This window comes from Nymphaea colorata, chromosome 6 (genome assembly GCF_008831285.2).
Source record: "Nymphaea colorata isolate Beijing-Zhang1983 chromosome 6, ASM883128v2, whole genome shotgun sequence".
NCBI lineage: Eukaryota > Viridiplantae > Streptophyta > Magnoliopsida > Nymphaeales > Nymphaeaceae > Nymphaea > Nymphaea colorata.
Genome location: NC_045143.1, coordinates 24,851,533 through 24,871,945, shown reverse-complemented (window position 1 = coordinate 24,871,945; position 20,413 = coordinate 24,851,533). Strand labels below are relative to the sequence as shown.

At 41.2% G+C, this 20,413-nt stretch overlaps 1 protein-coding gene across 2 annotated transcripts in view; it reads right to left on the bottom strand.

Moving 5' to 3' along the window:
* The window catches only part of LOC116256012 (uncharacterized), a 121,747-nt gene that overhangs the window by 86,604 nt on the left and 14,730 nt on the right, over nt 1–20,413 (bottom strand). The window contains exons 6-7 of one of the 2 annotated variants that reach the window (XM_031632127.2): nt 16,634–16,795; nt 780–967 (exon numbers count right to left, since the gene is read on the bottom strand). In XM_031632127.2, the coding sequence (XP_031487987.1) occupies nt 780–967; nt 16,634–16,795 (350 nt within the window). The remainder of the gene's footprint in view (nt 1–779; nt 968–16,633; nt 16,796–20,413) is intronic. The other variant, XM_050078494.1, reaches the window with a different exon arrangement.

Below are 20,413 nucleotides of genomic sequence, written 5' to 3'. Positions count from 1 at the left end.
CCAAAATGTCACGAAGAAGATTCTATTTTGATGTGTATCTAATCACAAAGTACTTGAAGATCTTTTGAAGGGCAATAGCCCCTAAAGAGTTTTGTATTTGAAAACCTACATGTTTCATGTTATTTTCTTGATTTGGTGCATTTGTTTCCATTTCCAAAAAAACTTCACAATAGGGCAGCTATTGCATATATTCCTTAGGATATTCTCCCACATGAAAGTTATGAATGCTGAAAAAGGACAATTTTTTTTCAAACTAAAAAATTCAGTCTTGACAGAGACCAATGCTTTCCAAAGGGATGTCCTGAACAGTGAAAAATAGGACCACATTCGTATTTCATAATCAAGAATGCTATTTATGGTTCGGGAAGAAATATGTAATTCAAGAATGAAGACTTGACTCCTTTGGTGGCACAAAGTAATAAAAGTATTGATCTGTAGCAAGGATATTAATAAATTTGGAAAGAATTAAAGCAGCTGTATTGCAAGCTTAAAGTATGAGAATAAATCAACAACTGCCCAAGTAACTCCTTTTATTGTTAAAAACCAATAAGCATCCCACATGCATGAAATTTATTGTAATGTAAGCTAGTAAGGAGAGTACTCTCGGAACAAAATCACTAGAATATTAAGTTTAGATAACTAAAGTCTGATAATTTTCTACGTTGCCATGCTTGACTAGCAGTTCATACAACCAAAATCCATTATTTCATAGTATTGTTATCTGAAAACATCACATAGTACGGAAAGAAAAAGGCAGATGGAGAAACAATTTCATCTACCTATGGCAGGAAAGTCTTTCAACAATGTTGTCAACAGCAATATTAGAAGCGGCACAGGCAAGTATTTTTGAACCACGTTTGACTTCTTGCAGGATAATTTCTACCACAGTCGTAGTCTTCCCCGTTCCAGGAGGCCCATGAAGAAGAATAACATTCTGTGATGAGAGAGCCTTTGCAATAGCATCTCTCTAAGAGTAGTCACGGGGGTAAGCAGCTGGGCACAAACATGCAGAACTTTGAACAATTTAAGTGAACAAAACTTCATAATGCAAACAAACACAACCATGCATAAACTGGGCAACACTACAAACAGTGATGAGATGCTCACAAAACCAAAGCCAGAATTGCACATGCACATGGATGCTTCTTAACTTCTAGTTTGAACAAGGAGACCAATTATAAATTGATAGGTGCAGTTGGAAAAGGAAACAAGGACTTATTCCAAAAGGTAAAGCACATAAGTCCATTGATCAAATTCAAACTTCAAACTATTTGAAGAAAATAAGGGATACCAAAGTTTGAACAGCTAACCACTTGTTAAGAGGTCGCTGTTTCTATTGTTAAAGTTTTCTAGAGTCAATTTCAGTCTTTCTGAAATATTAGAAAGTGGACAAGGGTCTACTTATTGTTTTCTTATATTTTAGTGGACTGAAATTGTAAATATGTAGTCAACACCCTAATCTCTTTTAATATGAGATTAGGGTTACGTGAATGTGAACTGAAAGTTTCCTCTCTCTCTCTCTCTCTCTCTCTCTCACGTCCCTTTCTTCCTCCAATATTGAACATGGTATCAGAGCAACGGACCTAGGGCTGTGCGATCTAGGGTTTCGCACCTAGGGTTCCCTCCTTATCTCATTTCTCTTCTCTTCCTCCAAACTAGGGTTTCACGCCTAGGGTTCCTGCTGTTTACAAAACAAGCAAGTTGATTGTTTGGTGGAAAGGGGCTAATCACGTTTAACATGTAGAAACGTGATCAGCACCTTTGTGTTGCTATTGCCGTGGAAGACATGGAGAAACGTTGATGAAGTTGCTGCCGTGGAAGGAGACGGTGGATCTGATCAGGATGTATCAGATCTGAGTTTTTGTTGCCGTGGAAGAATATCTATGTCGCTCAGATCTGATTTTCTGCTGCCATGGAAGAAAACCTATGACGTTATGTATCAGATCTGCCCTAAAGAGATCTGATTTTTTTCTACAGTGGAAGACAATCTGTGACGTGATATATCGGATCTGCCCTTTTGTTGTCGTTGCATAAGATCATGTGGGGCAGAGTTAATTGCTGGTTGTGGGTACAGTGTGACGTGATAAGTTGTTGTGTGTGGAGTCATGTTGCTGGTTGAAGATGCAGTTTGACTTGAGGAGCAATATATGCAAATCGTGAATGTGAAATCAGTAAAGTGAGGCTTTGTGAGGTGTGAACTGCAGCTAATCGAGTAGTAGCAGTCTTTTGTCGTTGGGTGAAGAAGTTTCAGTCATCAGGTCTGACCTTTGTTGCCTTGGAAGAAGTTCTTGGACATTCAAATTTGTTTAGTTGTGTGATGCTTGGTGGATTTCCATAGGCAAAGGTATGTTGTGGTAGCAGGTTTCAGTCTTTTCTCTGCATTGTTGAAGTGAGGAAATTTTTCTTTTCTGCTATCAAACATGTGCTTGTTTGCTGCCTATTATCGACATCTGAAAGTGTTGTCTGCTATCCACGTCTGAAAACAGTCTGCTATTTTTGTGTTTGTGTTCAACCTCCTACACATCATTTGGTTGTGGTCTGCGTGTTCGAGTACAATTTTTTTTATGGCTAACGGTAGTAGGTGAGAAGGGTCTTCTTCATCTACTGCAACTTTGTCATAGTCTACAGATGCTATGGTTGAGTCTCATGTTCTCTTATACCTCCATCGTATTATCTCAACTTAAGCAAGGAAGAATATGATCTGGTTCTTGCTCAGAGGTCTACTCCTGCCTCAACCAACACAGCTGCTATAAACTCAGTTCTCTCTATTGGTGCCCCTACCAGTGACCCAGGTATGATATGGATGATTGACTCAGAAGCATCCAGGCATTGTTGTAATCAGCTACAAATGTTTTTATCGTTTACCAGTGTTTACTACACCATAGCACGTCAGGTTGGCTGATGACAAGTTGTCCCCTATTTTGGGCAGCGGTGATATCTATCTCACACCTTTTGGCACCTGTAGAAATACGAACAAGGAGAGGAAGAGGAACAACGATCACGATGTAACGTGGAAAACCCTCAACACGAGGGAGAAAAAACCACGAATGAGGAGGAGTCGGTGCCCACTAGCCGCCAGACTCTCTCTCTCCTTAGATTATCATTAACTCATAAGGATTAGGGTTACATGACTTAAGTAGTTCCCAACACGGGCTACAAGACGGGTCGGGTATGGATCTGGACCCGAAACATACGATCTATCAACACTCCCCCTCAAGTTGGGCATACATATCAAACATGCCCAACTTGGATACATTCCTCTCAAATGAAGCTGAAGGAAGAGCTTTCGTCAGAACATCAGCAATTTGGTCTTCAGACTTCATGTAAGGTAAGATCAACTCTTTCGCATCAATTCTTTCCCGAATGAAGTGACGATCAATTTCAACATGCTTTGTTCTGTCGTGAAGAACAGGATTGTTGGCTAAGTTGATTGCAGACTTGTTATCACAATACATCTTCATAGGTCCTTCAATCTCTATTCCAATGTCAGTCAGCAATATCTTCAACCATAGTCATTCTGACACTCCCATAGCAACTGCCTTATATTCTGCCTCTGCACTAGATCTAGAGCAAACATCCTGTCTCTTGCTTCTCCATACAACAAGGTTTCCTCCCAAGTAGACACAGTACCCTGTAGTAGATCGTCTGGTATCACCACAACCTGCCCAATCCGCATCAGAATAGCCCTCGATTTCCATAGTCTCTTGTTTCACATACAAGAGTCCCTTGCCAGGATTTTTCTTCAGGTAGCATAGTAATCTGTCCACAGCCTTCATATGTGCATCGGTTGGTGCATGCATGAATTGGCTCAAAAGATTCACCGCAAAGGTGATATCAGGTCTCATGAGGGTAAGATAAATCAACTTCCCAACCAGACGTTGATATCTTCCCTTGTCTTCTTCACAGAAAGGCTCTCCGTCTCTAAGACTCAACTTGTGCCCAGTGTCAAATGGGGTAGGAGTAGGTCTACATCCCAATTTACCAGTTTCTTCCAGCAGATCTAATGTGTATTTCCTTTGGTTTAGTACAAGACCAGTGCTAGACCTAGCAACCTCCATACCAAGAAAATACCTTAGCTTGCCAAGATCTTTGAGATCGAATTCTGTAGCCAGTAACCCTTTTAGCTTGATAATCTCCTCCTCATCATCTCTTGTGACAATCATGTCATCTACGTAGACCAGCAGGAGAGTAACCCTGCTCTCCTTCTTCTTCACAAACAGAGTGTGATCTCCATTTCCTTGTTTGTATCCATGACGTATCATCACTCTTCTCAGTCGTTCGAACCACGCTCTGGGCGATTGCTTAAGGCCATATAAGGCCTTTTTTAGCTTACAACATTTTTCTGGTTCTTCATATCCTGGAGGCATATGCATATATACTTCTTCTTCGAGGTCACCATTGAGGAATGCATTCTTAACATCTAGTTGATACATCTTTCACTCCTTCATCACAGCTAGGGATATAACCACTCTCACTGTCTTCATTTTCGCAACAGGAGCAAAGGTTTCCAAGTAATCAATTCCATATTTCTGGCTAAATCCCTTGGCCACAAGTCGAGCTTTATATCTTTCAACACTCCCATCTGGTTTGTACTTGATGGTATACACCCATTTGGATCCAACTAAGTGAGCGGCTTCAGGAATCTTCACCACTTCCCATGTCATATTTCTTGTCAGGGCATCTATTTCTTCTTTCATTGCATCAGCCCACTTGGAGTCACTTTGAGCTTCAGCAACAGTCCTGGGGATCACAGCCAAAGAAAGAGTAGAAACAAAACACTTGTAATCTTTTCCAAGTCTGGAATAAGATACAAAATTACCAATGGGGTGTTCAGTACATGACCTGACACCCTTTCTCAGGGCAATGGGAAGATCTTCATTCTTCTTTTCAACCTCATCATGAGTCTCCACAGTCTCCACGGTAGGACTTGGTTCATCCAGGGAAGGAGTGGCATTGGGATTGGAAGTAGATCTAGCATCACAAGTCATCATCTCTGTCCGAGTACCTCGTCTAGAGTAGAACTGTCCAAACAACCGAGGGCCTTCCTTCTCAATGCTAGTGTAACTCCTTTCCTCCTTCTCAGGCACATCAACAGCAGTAAGCGATTCTACTTTCTTGTAGTCCAAAAAATCTGTAAACTGAAGTTCCTGTCTCTGAGAAAAATCTTCCCTGCCCACAGACTGCTCCCCCTGAAAAGGATTCTCACCAAAGTAAGAGGCATGTTCCAAGAAGGTAACATCCCTCGTAACATAAACTCGACCAGTAGTAGGGTCAATACATTTGTATCATTTTTGCGTAGGAGAGTATCCAACAAAGACACCTTTGATAGACCTAGGATCAAGTTTCTTGACATTTGGACTGTGATCATGGATAAAACATACACAACCAAAAACACGAGGAGGAAGTAGGAATGGTGGATGATTGCCAGGAAATAACGAGTGGGGAGTCCTACCATTCAAAACACGACTGGGCATGCGGTTAATAAGATAGGCACTAGTAAGAACGGCATCACCCCAATAGTGTTTAGGAAGATTTCTCTGAAACAAAAGAGCCCTGGTGACATTAAGAAGTTGACGATTTTTCCTTTCAGCTACCCCATTTTGAGGGGGGGTGTAACTACAAGATGTCTCATGAACAATCCCCCTTTGTCTAAGAAACTCCTCAACAGACTGACACATGTATTCAGGGGCATTATCGAACCGAAAAGTTTTAACATTCGCACCATATTGGGTATGCACAAGAAGAATGAATGTCTCGATGATACGAGGAACCTCACTGCGGTCTTTTAACAGGTACACAAATGTAGCACGAGAGAAATCATCAATGAAAGTGATAAAATATTGAAAACTTTGACGGGTATGAATTCCCGAAGGTCCCCATACATCAGAGTGAATCAGGGAAAAAGCTTCATTAACACAACTAGTAGAAAGAGGGTACGAAGCCCTCACATGTTTGGCAAACTAACAAACATCACAAGAAATGGAAGACAAATCAAAGGAGGAACACAAGTCTGGAAACAAATGTTTCAAAATCCCAAAAGGTAAATGCCCAAAACGTTCATGCCAGTACATAAAGGACTGAAGACAATCTTCTCTTCTCTTATCTGTCTTGCAGATCGCTGTCATCAGAGCAGTAGCCACACGTATGGAAAGACGATATAATCCATCAGAAGTTAAACCAATCCCAATCCTCTTCCCTGTCACCAAGTCCTGCAAAACACAGCGATCGGCAGAAAAAATAAGTTCACAATTCAATTCTTTAGTAAGTCTACTGACTGACAAGAGATTTAAAGGAAACTGGGGGACATGTAATGCGCCCTGCACATGAAATTTGTCCAACAAGGACAGAGTTCCTTCACCTGCCACACAGGTAGAGGAACCATCTGCAAGAGAAACACGTTCCCTTCCCGAGGACAACTTATACTCATGAAACAATTTGGGATTACCTGTCATGTGATGAGTAGCACCACTATCGACATTCCCCCACAGAAGAGTTACCTTTATCGCCAATAACTGCAAGAGCATGATTAGCTGTAGTTTCCTCTGATGTTCCCAAAGAAGCCCTTAGTTCACGAAGTTGATCAGCCGAAATAGAGAGTTTTTCCCCACTGGATTTGGGCGCCTCAGGCACAAGTGTCTTCCCACTAGAAGACCTTCCTCTATTTCCTTTCTTGTCTGGATGGAGATCCCAACAGTAATCGACGGTGTGACCCGTCTTCTTGCAGTGTGTGCATCGGCGAGGGGGTCTAGCCAAGCCTCCAGGTCCACGGCTCACAAGGGCTGATCTCTCATGAGAGAGACCAGGATCCCTCTGGCTTTCATTGATGACCAGCCTTTTCTGTTCTTCTGCTTCAACAACCGAGTATACATCTTCAATACTGGACACCTCTCCAGAATTCAGAATCTGGCTCCGAACACCTTCAAACTCATTATTTAAGCCAGCTAGAAAGAGGAACACTCTGTTTTCCCATACCTGGGCAATGTGAAGTGCTTGATCTTGGGGACAATGCCACGGAATATCAGAGTGATAGTCAAGTTCTTCCCACTTGACTTTCAAAGCCCCATGGTATTCTGCAACAGAAGAGGTCCCTTGGCGGAGGTTATAAACAGTCTTCATTACTTGATAAGTGCGAATGGCCGTCTTCTTTTGGCCATACATTTGCTCAAGGACCACCCACATGTCCCGTGCAGTCTTCTTCCGAAGGATAAGAGGCTGAATCTCAACGGAGACAGAGTTGACAATCCACATTTTTACTTGATTAACCTCAAGGAACCAAGTGTGCCACACACCACTTGTTCTGGCTGGTTCAGGGTTGCTCCCGTCGATATAGGCCATCCGACCACGGCCAGCAATCCCCATAGTCATAGCCGGCGACCATGAGAAATAGTTCTCCTTTGTGAGGCGAAGAGTAATAACCTGCACAGGGACGTTCTCGGGTCTCACAGTTCCGATTTCAGTTTGACTGACCATCGACGAGGAAGAAGAGGCTGCCATAATGACAGACCCACACACCGACGAGAGCAACTGCAGCGTGGAAGACGGCGGAGCGTGAGGCGCTTGGCGGCAGCGGGAGCAGAAAACGGCGGCGGGAGCAGAGAGCAGCGCAGAAGCCCTTGGCGGCGCAAGAGCAAAGGGCGGCGCTTAGAGGCGCTCGCCGAGCACAGGAGGACGAGCGGCGGAAGGGCGGACGGCGGCAGCCGGACGGGCGACGGGAGGGCAGACGGCGGCAGCCGGACGGGCGACGGGAGGGCAGACGGCGGCAGACGGACGGGCGACGGGAGGGCAGACGGCGGACGTCTTGGCGTCGGACGGCGGCGATGAGCAGTGACTCCATCGGACGATAAACAGTGCAGGGCGCCTCCTCCAACACGTTAATGCCGGAACTTCATGGCTCTGATACCATGTAGAAATACGAACAAGGAGAGGAAGAGGAACAACGATCACGATGTAACGTGGAAAACCCTCAACTCGATGGAGAAAAAACCACGAATGAGGAGTCGGTGCCCACTAGCCGCCAGACTCTCTCTCTCCTTAGATTATCATTAACTCATAAGGATTAGGGTTACATGACTTAAGTAGTGCCCAACACGGGCTACAAGACGGGTCGGGTATGGATCCGGACCCGAAACAAACGATCTATCAACAGCACCATTACACATATGCTATATGCTCCTCAATTTCCTGTTAACCTATTATCTGTTAAGCGATTCGCTAGAGATTTACAATGTAGAGTCATTTTTTATCATGATTCATGTTCTTTTCAGGACTTACAAACTGGGAAGATAATTGGTGGCGGCCATGAAAGGGAGGGGCTCTATTTCCTTTCTGTCCCTGTAAATGTTGTTGCATCCTCTTTCACGTCGAAGCGTTCTCCTTTGCAGTGGCATCTCAGACTGGGTCATCCTTCTGTGTCCAAGCTTCGGCGCATTTTTCCAGATATTCCTGAGTCAGAATCATTCTTATGTGATGCATGCCAGTTAGGAAAGCATACACATAGTAGTTTTCCTTCAAGTCAGAGTCCATCTAGTCAAAGTCCCTTTGATCTTCTGCATGTTGATGTTTGGGGTCCAAGTCGTGTTTCCTATCATTCACGTTTCTGGTATTACCTTGTTTTGGTTGATGATTTTACTAGAGTCAGTTGGGTATTTTTGTTATAGGACAGGTCTGAAGTCATCTATATTCTTCATAAATTTGTTAATGAAATAAAAACTCAGTTTGGTGTTGTTGTCAAAAATATTCGCACTGATAATGCTTTTGAATTTAAATCTTCAGTTCTACTCCAATTTATGTCAATCGTGAGATTCGACCACAATATACATGTCTCCACACATCCCAACAAAATGGCATTGCTGAACGCAAACATCGACAGCTTCTAAATGTGGCATGTACCCCATGTTGCACACTCATATGCCTGCCTATTTTTATGGTGATGTTGTTCTTATCACGTGTTATCTCACCAATAGATTGTCATCGTCTGCCATCCAAGAACGCATCCTAATTCAAATACTATATCCAAATCGACCATTATTTCATATACTTCCCAAAGTATTTGGATGCACTTGTTTTGCACACATCTTGGGCAAGCTATCAAATGTGTTCTTATTGGATATTCTGCCAATCAAAAAGGCTATCGATGTTTTGATCCTCATACCAAGAAAGAGATTGTCAATGCGGATTCTTTGAGTCTCGTCCTTATTTTTTCGCTCCAAGTACCACTGTGTCTGAGCTTCCCGTGTTTGTTCCTCTTCCTATTCCCCCAGCATCACTTGAGTCGCTACTGTCGTCTCCACCATTGTCAAGTGATCGTTTTCTTGATCCTCCAATAGTCTATGCCCGACGTCAAGGTCCCTCTCCTAACCGCCCACCAACGTCTTTTCATGAAGTAAGTTCTAATGATAAGACTAACTCAGGAATATATGATGACTATTCTGTAGATGATCTACCTATTGCTATTCACAAGGGCTAGCGACAATGCACAAGGCATCTGATTTCTAACTCGGTTTCTATGGACCATTTGAGCACAAGTTTGGTGCAGTTTGATCGAGCTATAGCTAGTCATACTATTCCGACCTCTCACCACCAAGCCTTGTTAGATTCACGATGGAAGCACGCTATGTAGGAAGAAATGGATGCTCTTCTTTCTAGGGAGACTTGGGACTTGGTAGACCTACCGTTGAATTGTGATGTTGTTGGCTCCAAATGGGTATTCACCATCAAATATCATTCTAATGGGTCTGTAGAGCGATTCAAAGCTCGTCTTGTGGCTAAAAGCTATACACAGACTTATGGGGTGGACTTCTTCGAGACATTTTCGCCTATGGCACGGTTAGGTACTATTCGCCTAATTATACCTCTCGCAATTCAGCAGGATTGGCCCCTTTTTCAGTTTGATGTGAAAAATGCATTTCTATATGGTGAACTCTCTGAAACAGTCTATATGCAACAACCACCTGGTTTTAAACGACAAGGGGAGTGTTCTAAGGTATGCAAACTCAAAAAGGCTATCTATGGACTTAAACAAAGTCCCCGTGCATGGTTCCATAAGCTAAGTGAGGTTGTCTCTAAATGTGGATTTCGAAGATCCCAGCTTGATCACTCGTTGTTTATCAAGCGAGGGACATCTGGTATAGTGATATTGATTGTATATGTTGATGATATTGTCATCACTGGAGAAAGCACTCAAGAGATAGCTCAGATAAAGGAGTTCTTACAGAAACACTTTGTCAAAAGATCTTGGTCAACTTCGATATTTCTTTGGTATGGAAGTGGCTCGTAGTAGTAAAGAGATTGTGATGTCTCAAAAGAAATATGTTCTTGATCTTTTGCAGAAAACAGGGTTATTGGGAGTCAAACCTGCTACACTTCCTATGAATCCTCGAATTCATATGCATGATGATGAATCAGAGGCTTTTGACTCTCGTTCTTACAAATCTCTGATAGGGAAACTTTTATATTTGACCATCACTTGTCCAGACATCAACTTTGCTGTAAATAAGCTTATGTTAAGTTTGTACATATGGATCGAGTCACCCAGACCCGACCCATTTGATCCACACGCCCAACACATCATGGGCGGTGGCATACTTGTAAATCTTATTGTTATTTTGTGTATTTTATGATGTACCCTAAATCGTGATTAGTATATAATGATAACAAGAGGTAGACGTCATTTGTTGTTGCTCTCTTTCATCTCTCTCTTGCTTGGACGTGCAGACCACTTCTCTCTTCCTCCTCTTGCATCTAAGTTCATTCGGTGGTTTGGTATTAGATATCAAAATCTTACATGGTATCAGAACAGGTTCAGGTTTTGCTACTGAGAATGTTCGGTAAAAATCTCTAATTTCTGCCCTAATCTTTGTTTCTTTTCTGCCATAATCCTCAAATCTCTATTTTCTGCCGTAATCCCCAAATTTTTGCCCTAATCCCCAAATTTCTGCCCTAATCCCCAAATTTTCTGCCCTAATCCTATCGTCTACCCTAATCTGCCCTAACCCTACCATCTGCCCTAATCCTACTGTCTGCCCTACCGTCAGCCACCTAACCCTAATATCAAAATTTCTATTTTTCTCTTATTTTCTAATTATTGCATTTATGGATCCCCACCGCAATTCCAGCATCTTGTCGTCTAATTTCCTCTCCCAACATATCTCACAAAAGCTAAATCATACCAATTATTGGACATGGAAACATCAAATAGTCCCGTTCATCAAGAGTCACCGTCTCTATGGACATCTCAATGGCACCACACCTGCACCACCTAAATGGATTATGCGAGATGTGAAGAATGCTGCAGGGCAAGTTCAAGAGACTATTGCAGAAATCAATCCTGAACATGAGATGTGGATGGCTCATGATCAATCTCTCGTTGCTTATATCACCTCCACACTATCAGAGGAAGTTTTGGCAGGTCTTGATGATGATCTTTGAGCACTTGAGTTGTGGAATGTACTTGCTACCACATATTCTCAAATATCAGAAGCGAGATTTCTACAACTCAAGAGGCAATTTCAGGATATCAAGCGAGGTACACATTCAGTCTTGGAATATATACATGAGATAAAAAATGTTAGCAATCAGCTTGCCATCATAGGGCATCCAGTCAGTGACAAGGACAAGGTACAACAGGCTTTGAGTGGATTGAGTTCAGATTTTGATGTTTTTTGCACTGCTTTAGAGGTATTGTTTGTTCTTCCCTCTTTTGAAGACTTGAAAGCAAAGTTGATTCAACATGAAGCAAGTCGTGTACAACAACATGAATTAGTTCATTCTGGCTGTCACAATGTATTGGTCACTGGGACTCATGCTTTACAAGGAAGTCGTCCAAGAGTTTGGAACTCACAGGCAGGGATGGGGAGAGGTATCCTTCCTACACCTAACACAAATGCACAGGCAAATGTACCACGAAGGATACCTACTTGTTTTTATTGCAATAAGAGAGGTCATGTGAAGTCAGAATGTTGGCATAACCCACAGAACAAGGGAAACAGGTCTGGCGTGACAATAAAGCAGCAGGGTCATCTGTTTCGAACATGACTGCGGCATCGAACATTTCCCCTGATGTGCAGCAGATTCTAATGACAGCGTTGTCTAAAATCAATCTCAAGCAAAATGAGGAAGGACAATGGTATGTGGATTCTGGTGCTGCAGCTCATGTAACTGGTGACGCAGGTAAGCTTTCTGTCACAAGAGATGGTTCCCATCACAAAATATCACATATTGGAAATGCACACTTATCCATGGCTCATTCCTCAATACCTTTAAAGAATGTTCTTGTTGTTCCAAATGTCAAGAAAAATATCATTTCTGTGTCAAAGCTTATTGATGATACTCATTCCTCTGTTGAGTTTACTCCTTTTGTTTATGTTAAGGATGTTCGAACCAAGAAGACATTCGCTGAGGGTGTTCGCAAAGGAGACATGTACGTCATTGAAGAAGCTCCAAGGGTGTCTTAAGTCTTGTGTTTCAGATTCATCCTTTCCCAGTCACAGTGAAGTCAATATCACAAAGTATGATATGTCATCTCTTTGGCACGGTCGTTTAGCACATTGTAGTCGGTCTTTCATTCAAAGTCTTGTTGCAGACGGACTATTACAAAAGTCCAGTCTAAGTCCTGTCAGTGAGTCTAGCATGTGCTCAAGTTGTCATATTTGTAAGAGTCATGCTCTTCCTTTTCAATCAATAAATAATAGAGCTTCCAAATTATTTCACACCATTTATTCTGATGTTTGGGGGTCTGCTCCTATTTCTTCCTCTTCCGGAAGTAAATATTATGTTGTTTTCATTGATTCTTATTCTCGTTACACTTGGATCCACTTCATGAAAAGCAAATCAGAAGTTTTCCGCTTGTTCACCCAATTTCACGCCTTGGTCCAAAACAAATACTCTAGTAATATCGTGCATTTCCAATGTGATGGTGGTGGTGAGTTCATTTCAAATGAATTCACTCAGTACTTACTAAATCATGGAATCACTAGACAGATTTCATGTCCTCACACACCACAACAAAATGGTATTGCTGAAAGAAAACATAGGCACATAGTTGAAAATGCTCTCAGTATGATGCATAACATTGATGTGCCCATGACTTTATGGACTGAAGCCTTCCATACTGCTGTTCATGTTATTAATCGACTGCCACTATCCATGCTTGAAGGAAAATCTCCATTCTTTATTTTACATCAAGAATAACCACATTATGATGAGCTACATGTTTTTGGATGCATCTATTATGTTCATGTTGATGTTTCTTTGAAAAATAAGTTTCAAAATCGAGCTGTCATGTGTAGATTTGTGGGTTATGCAGAAATTATAAAGGCTATCGCTGTTACAATCCAAAAACTGGATGTGTGCATATTTCACGATATGTTTTTTATGAGCTCAAGTTGAAGGATATAAAGGAGCCACATGCAACACTTAATGTTAGAAATGATGTATATGACTCATGGCTGAATGTTGAAATATTAGACCAAAGAGCTGATACAGAACTATTAATGAGCCCGGGACAGCCACAAACACTCAGATGGACAGCATACCTTCATCTACTCAGACCAACAACATGAGCATGACTTCACCTAATCGGTTTTCAGGAATGGTGAATAATCGACGATCAGTTCCAGTTGATCCAAAAACTGTCACTACTTGTCCACGTAGATCAGAACGTGTGCGGCACACTATTGATAGATGGGTGAGTTATGGTAATTTCTCTTTGGATTTTCAGCTCTTCATGACAGAATTGAACAAAAAGGTGGAGCCAAAATGCTATGAGCAAGCGTGCAAAACCAAACATTGGATCGAAGCCATGAATGAAGAAATGGCTGCCTTAAATGAATGTCAAACATGGGAGATTGTTCCTCGTCCAGATAGTAAGAATGTAGTTGGCTCAAAATGGGTTTACAAACTCAAGTATAAACCTGATGGAAGCATTGATAGATATAAGGCTCGACTCGTGGCTAGAGGCTTCACTCAGCAGTACGGGGAAGATTATGATGAGACTTTCAGTCCAGTCATCAAGATGGGAACGATCCGGGTTATCATCTCTCTTGCTGTCTCATATGGTTGGAATTTATATCAGTTGGATGTTAAAAATGTTTTTCTTCATGGCTTTCTAAAGGAAGAAGTTTATATGGAACAACCTCCAAGATATGTTTCCAATGATCCAACCAAATGGGTGTGCAAATTACAAAAATCACTGTATGGGCTTAAGCAAGCATCTCCTTCATGGTTCGATAGATTTTCCCTCCATATACAACAGGCTGGTTTCCTCAGAAGTTCACTTGATCATTCCTTATTCATCTATCATTCAGGTGAAGTTAACACTTGGCTACTTATATATGTAGATGACATAGTTCTTACTGGAAACTCTTCATGTCATGTATCCCATGTTAAGGAGGTATTGCAACAAGAATTCAAGATGAAGAATCTCGGCGAACTACGATATTTCTTAGGTGTTGAGCTTGATAGAAAAGGTGGCACATTAACCCTTACACAGCATAAATACACTCTTGATATTTTGGATAAGGCAGGTATGACAAGTTGCAAGCTCATAAATGCACCTAGTGTTCTCAACACAAAATTAAATGTATCTGATGGGAGTGATGCATACCCAAATTCTAGTTTCTATCGGAGTATAGTTGGCATGTTGCAATATCTCACTTTTACACGCCCAGATAGTATATGCTATGAATCAAGTCTCTCAATTTATGCATGGACCCACAGAAGGGCATATGGATGCTACCAAACGTATTTTGCGTTATCTTAAGGCTACTCTTGGGGATGGACTCATCTACACAAGACAGTCAACTGTTTTGCATGGCCACAACATTTCCACTTATACTGATGCAGATTGGGCAGGTGATCCAGACGACAGACGATCAGTTTCCGGTTATTGTCTCTTCTTTGATTCCAATCTTATTTGTTGGAGTAGCAGGAAACAGCATGCAGTTGCCAGATCTAGCACTGAGGCAGAATATAGGGCAATGGCTGCAGGCACCGCTGAAGCTTCTTGGTTACGTCATCTGCTTGGGGAACTTTCTCTTCCCATTGCTCAGTCATCTCTATTTTGTGACAACCAAAGCGCAATCAAAATTGCTTTCAATCCTGTTCTACATAATCGCACTAAGCATATAGAGATTGATCAACACTTCATTCGTCAAAAGGTTGCGGAAGATGAGATTGTTCCCACTTATATATCTACGTCTGAACAAGTGGCTGATCTTTTTACCAAGGGACTCACAGGGCACCATTTCTGGGAATTGAAAAACAAGTTGCGCATGATCAAACCCCATGCACAACTTGAGGGGGGCTGTTAAGTTTGTACATATGGATCGGGTCACCCAGACCCGACCCATTTGATCCACACGCCCAACACATCATGGGCGGTGGCATACTTGTAAATCTTATTGTTATTTTGTGTATTTTATGATGTACTCTAAATCGTGATTAGTATATAATGATAACAAGAGGCAGACGTCATTTGTTGCTGCTTTCTTTCATCTCTCTCTTGCTTGGACGTGCAGCCCACTTCTCTCTTCCTCCTCTTGCATCTAAGTTCATTCGGTGGTTTGGTATTAGATATCAAAATCTTACAGCTTAGTCAATTCATGGAGAAATCTCAAAAAGTTCATTGGGAGACCACTTTAATGGTGATAAAATACTTGAAATCAGCCCCAGGAAAAGGGTTATGGTTCAAAAAAGGAGAATGTGTGGACATAGAAGCAGATAGTGATGCAGATTATGCAGGGTCAGTAAATGATAGGAGATCTACTCCAGGTTTTTGCGTCTTTACTGGCGGGAATTTTATTTCTTGGAGGAGCAAGAAACAAAATGTAGTTGCTAGATCGAGTGCTAAGACTGAATATAGAGCTATGGCTCAAACGGCAGCTGAAATGTCATGGGTCAAATCAGTGCTTCTAGAATAGGGAATTTCAGTGAAACTTCTTATGAAGATGTATTGTGATAACAAAGCAGCTACCTACATTGCAAATAACTTTGTCTTTCATGAGAGGACTAAACACATTGAAGTGGATTGTCATTATGTTCGAGACTTGGTATAAAGAGTCATTAGCATGACGTTTTCTCTGAAGATCAAGCAGCTGATATGTTTACTAAGGCTCTTCCCATTGGAGATTTCTTGAGAGGATGTAACAAGTTGAGCATGATTGATATCTATGCTCCAGCTTGAGGGGGAGTGTTAAAGTTTTCTAGAGTCAATTTGAGTCTTTTTGAAATATTAGAAAGTGGACAAGGGTCTACTTATTGTTTTCTTATATTTTAGTGACTGGAATTGTAAATATGTAGTCAACACCCTAATCTCTTTTAATATGAGATTAGGGTTACGTGAATGTGAACTGAAAGTTTCCTCTCTCTCTCTCTCTCTCTCACGTCCCTTTCTTCCTCCAATATTGAACATCTATCATGCATTAGGCCAATGAAAGTTTGGTAGTATAACTGTTTTGCAATATAATTTTCTACATTCCCAAAGATTGTTTCATCATACTGGAGACTTTCTGGAAACAAAGATTACGCATGTTTCCTGATTTGGCATAACTATGCAGGAAAACGACACAAAACTGATAAATGTTAATGAACACAACCATGAAAAAAGTGCACCACATTAGGGTCAAGCATTTAAAACCTGGGATTGGTCCAGGCTTGAATTGAAAAGGGAGAATGAGACAGCCGTTTTCGTCAATCTTGGTGGCCTCTCACCAAATAACACAGGTATTAGATCTTCAGCAGGTCCCCTTATGGTTTTGCTTAATTGTATTAGGGCATCCTTCATCCTGCGGTAGGTAACCTACATTCAAAATTTCATGTAAATTACTTCTCAAAATAGACAAAAGAACACTGCAAAAAGGAAAAAGATATAACAGTTGTCTTATATCATGAGCTGCGAAAATTTATTAAATGTTGAAGAAATCAGAAAAAATTGTCCATTCAACCAGAAAAGATAGAAAAAGTTCTCCATTGTTGTCATGTTATGTTGTTAACAAAATCTATTACCTTAACGTTTTTGTTTGTGAGACTGTCTCAGCAAAAAATTGCATAAAAGGCTGCTTCATGAATAGAACAGAGAAAAGGCAACCAACTTTTTCTTAGGTTAGCACATGCTTTGAAATTAGAAACCCCCATAAACTCAAAAACTTGGCTGTCTCAGCAGAAGTACCACTCATAGATGAATATCACCCACACCTATGAAATATCATCCAACTCCGCCTTCCAAAGACTTCCCCTGTTTTAAAGATATTGTTGTGAACTGACTAAGTGACTATGTGTGTGTGTGTGTGTGTGTGTGTGTGAATCACTGTCATAAATATCGTGTTTTATTCAAAAAAACACGATAAATATGTTAAATATAACTCAGCCATATAAAACATCAATAAAACGCCTTTTTTTCTTGGAAAAAGACACCAGACAATAAAAAACACGAAAAAGAAGCATTTTTTCCCGTCTTTTTTGAGTTTTTTTTACTGGATGTTAGATCTTTTTATTTTAAGTGTGTTGAAATTAGAGGAGTTTATGTTTCTAGGTGATTCTTTGTAATATTAAAGAGTTATAAGATCTCTTTAATATTTTCTTTATTTTAGATTGATGTACTCTATAAATCTCCTTTCTACCTTAATCTCTTTATAATAGAGATTAGGGTTAGTGAATAGATTAAGCTTTTCTCTCCCCAACTCTCACGTCTTCAACTCTTTCTCTCTCTCTCCACTTCTCAAGGCTGCAACATGGTATCAGAGCCACGGACATAACTGGCGACGTGAAGCAAACATCCGGTGACAGGCAGCGGACGTCCATGCATCTGGCGGCGTGAAGCAAACAGTCGGCGACCTTCCTTCTCCTTTCAGGCTTTATCTCTTCCACCTCCTCCATCTCCTTCCCCTTCCAACGTCTCTTTCTCCTTCACCTCTCGCCTGTTCTAGTTGACTGATTTCCAGCAACGGAACAGTGTGGAGGAGTCTATTCACGCTAGGAGATATGCGTGAATAGACTCCAGCCGTGGATTTTCAGAAGTATATATATTATCGCAGCTGTGTGGGAGTCTGCGCTGATTAATCGCCTATGGTTTGATATGTTCTATAATCAAAGCAGCCAAGTGGAGGACTGCTCTCTAGAATTTCTGTGGCAGTTTATGTTGATTGTTTTATTTGCTGTCGTTATTCATGATTTGTGAAAGATAATTTGTGGTACAGCAGCGTTAGATGCATAAATAGACAAGTTGTTGGTCGGAGCAAATAATACAAGCAGTGGGGATTCGTTTTCAGTTGTGGGCTTGCTGTTAGCAGCATTTTTTGTCTTCCGATTGCTGTTTTCTTTGTCGTGGTGTTGCTGTCAACTGTTGGACAACAGTTTGGTTGTTGCTGCGCATCTAACGTTGTCGTGTGGGACGTTTGTTCTTGCTGATCAGTCTCTTTTTCAATAGATATATATATATATATATATATATATATTCTCTTGCTGGTGGTGGTTGACCTCTTGTGGACAGATTTATGATAGCAGAAAATCCCAAAACTGACTTTTGTCATGAGGTTAAGAGCAGAGGAAATCCATTCTCTTATGGTTCTACTGTAAAGTTAGATGAATCTAAATATGAGATTTGGTCTCGTGTGTTTATGATGTCTGTGATTGAACATCAGAAGGAGCATGACATAGAAGAAAATAAGTCTGTTGAAAAGAGTGAAAAAAATGGTTCATGGAAGGGAGATAATAATATTGTCATGTCGTGGATCATGAATAGTGTGCAACCACAGATTGCATCAACTATTGCATACTATACCTCAGCCAAACAAATGTGGGATTTCTTGAAACAAACTTATTCAAATGACAAGAATGTTAGAAAGATATTGCAGGTGGAGGAGGAATTACTTAATTTGCAACAGGGTGACCAAAGTCTTGCTCAGTACTTCGCTTCCCTCAAGTCCATCCATGAACGACTTAAAGCATTACATCCCCCATGTCTAACATGTCATAAGTCTCATGGTGAACAGTCCATGGTTCCGAAGTTTCTACAGGGCCTCTCCCCTGAATATGCAGTAGCAAAGGCTCAGATGCTGACTGAAGCAGAAATCCCTGACTTAGATGAAGCCTACAACAGACTCAGTCGTCTTGCTGTGACCCTTTCTCAGTCATCTAGTGATATCCATGCCTCTGCCTTGGTAGCCTCAGGAGGTCGTGGACGCAGTTCATTCAGGGGGAGAGGCATAGGTCGAGGGTCAGGAGCAGGTCGGAGGAGATTTCAGTACACCTATTGTGGGAAAATAGGACATTTAGAAGACAGATGTTGGGATAAACATGGTCGTCCTTCGCCTGCATCCCTAGGAAGAAATGTTGCATCTAAGCAGGGCAAGAATTCTTTACAGTCTCCTATTGGGTCTGTTCAGGCAGCTTCATCAGTTGTAGATGGGTCTTTATCTCCTTCTCACCCTGAGACAGTGACTGTGATTATCAACAAGTCAGAGGACTTCCTAGCACATAGATCTATTCAGTCGTCGGCCTCTACAGTCATGATAGACAGTGTTATATCTGTTGATACTGTCCCACATGATACATGTACTACTTGGATTATTGATTCAGGAGCATCGAGACACTTTTGTAGTAGACCTTCTATGTTTACTGTGTTACACTCATTACCTCAGCCACGTCATGTGAAACTTGCAGATGGTAGATGGTCACCTATTATGTGTTATGGTGATATCAAGATTTCTCAGTCTATGACTATTCCTAATGTGTTATATGCTCATAAGTTTCCAACAAATTTGTTATCGGTTGGACAATTGATTAATGAGTTACATTGTCGTGTTACATTTGACTATGGTTTATGTTCATTTCAGGACTTGCAAACTGGAAAGACGATTGGTGGAGGCTATGAGAAAGAGGGCATCTACTTCCTGTCGGATCCAGTGGATATTGCAGCATCATCGATCACCTCACTATCTTCCTCCTTTCAGTGGCATCTCAGACTTGGTCATCCATCTGTCTCCAAGCTCTGCCACTTTCCTTCTCATCTTTCAGTACTAGAGTCGTTCCAGTGTGAAGCCTGTCAACTTGGCAAACACACCCGTAGTAGTTATTCATCGAGTCTTAGTCCGTCCAGTTGTGGACTTTTTGATCTTCTTCATGTTGATGTGTGGGGTCCTAGCAGAGTTGCTAGTAGGTCAAGATTTCGGTATTTCCTTGTCATTGTTGCTATGTCACACGGATACGGGTACGGTTACGGGGACACGGCAATTTTTAAAATTTTAGGATACGTGGACACGGCGAATATTATATTCAAAAAAAATAAAAATGATCATAAAAAAAAACATGAGAATCTCGTACAAAACATTGTTTTTTCATCACCAATCTCATAAGTCATAACTCATAAGAAAGAAAGTCCTACTACATTAAACATAATAAAAAGATGCAAAAAACATAT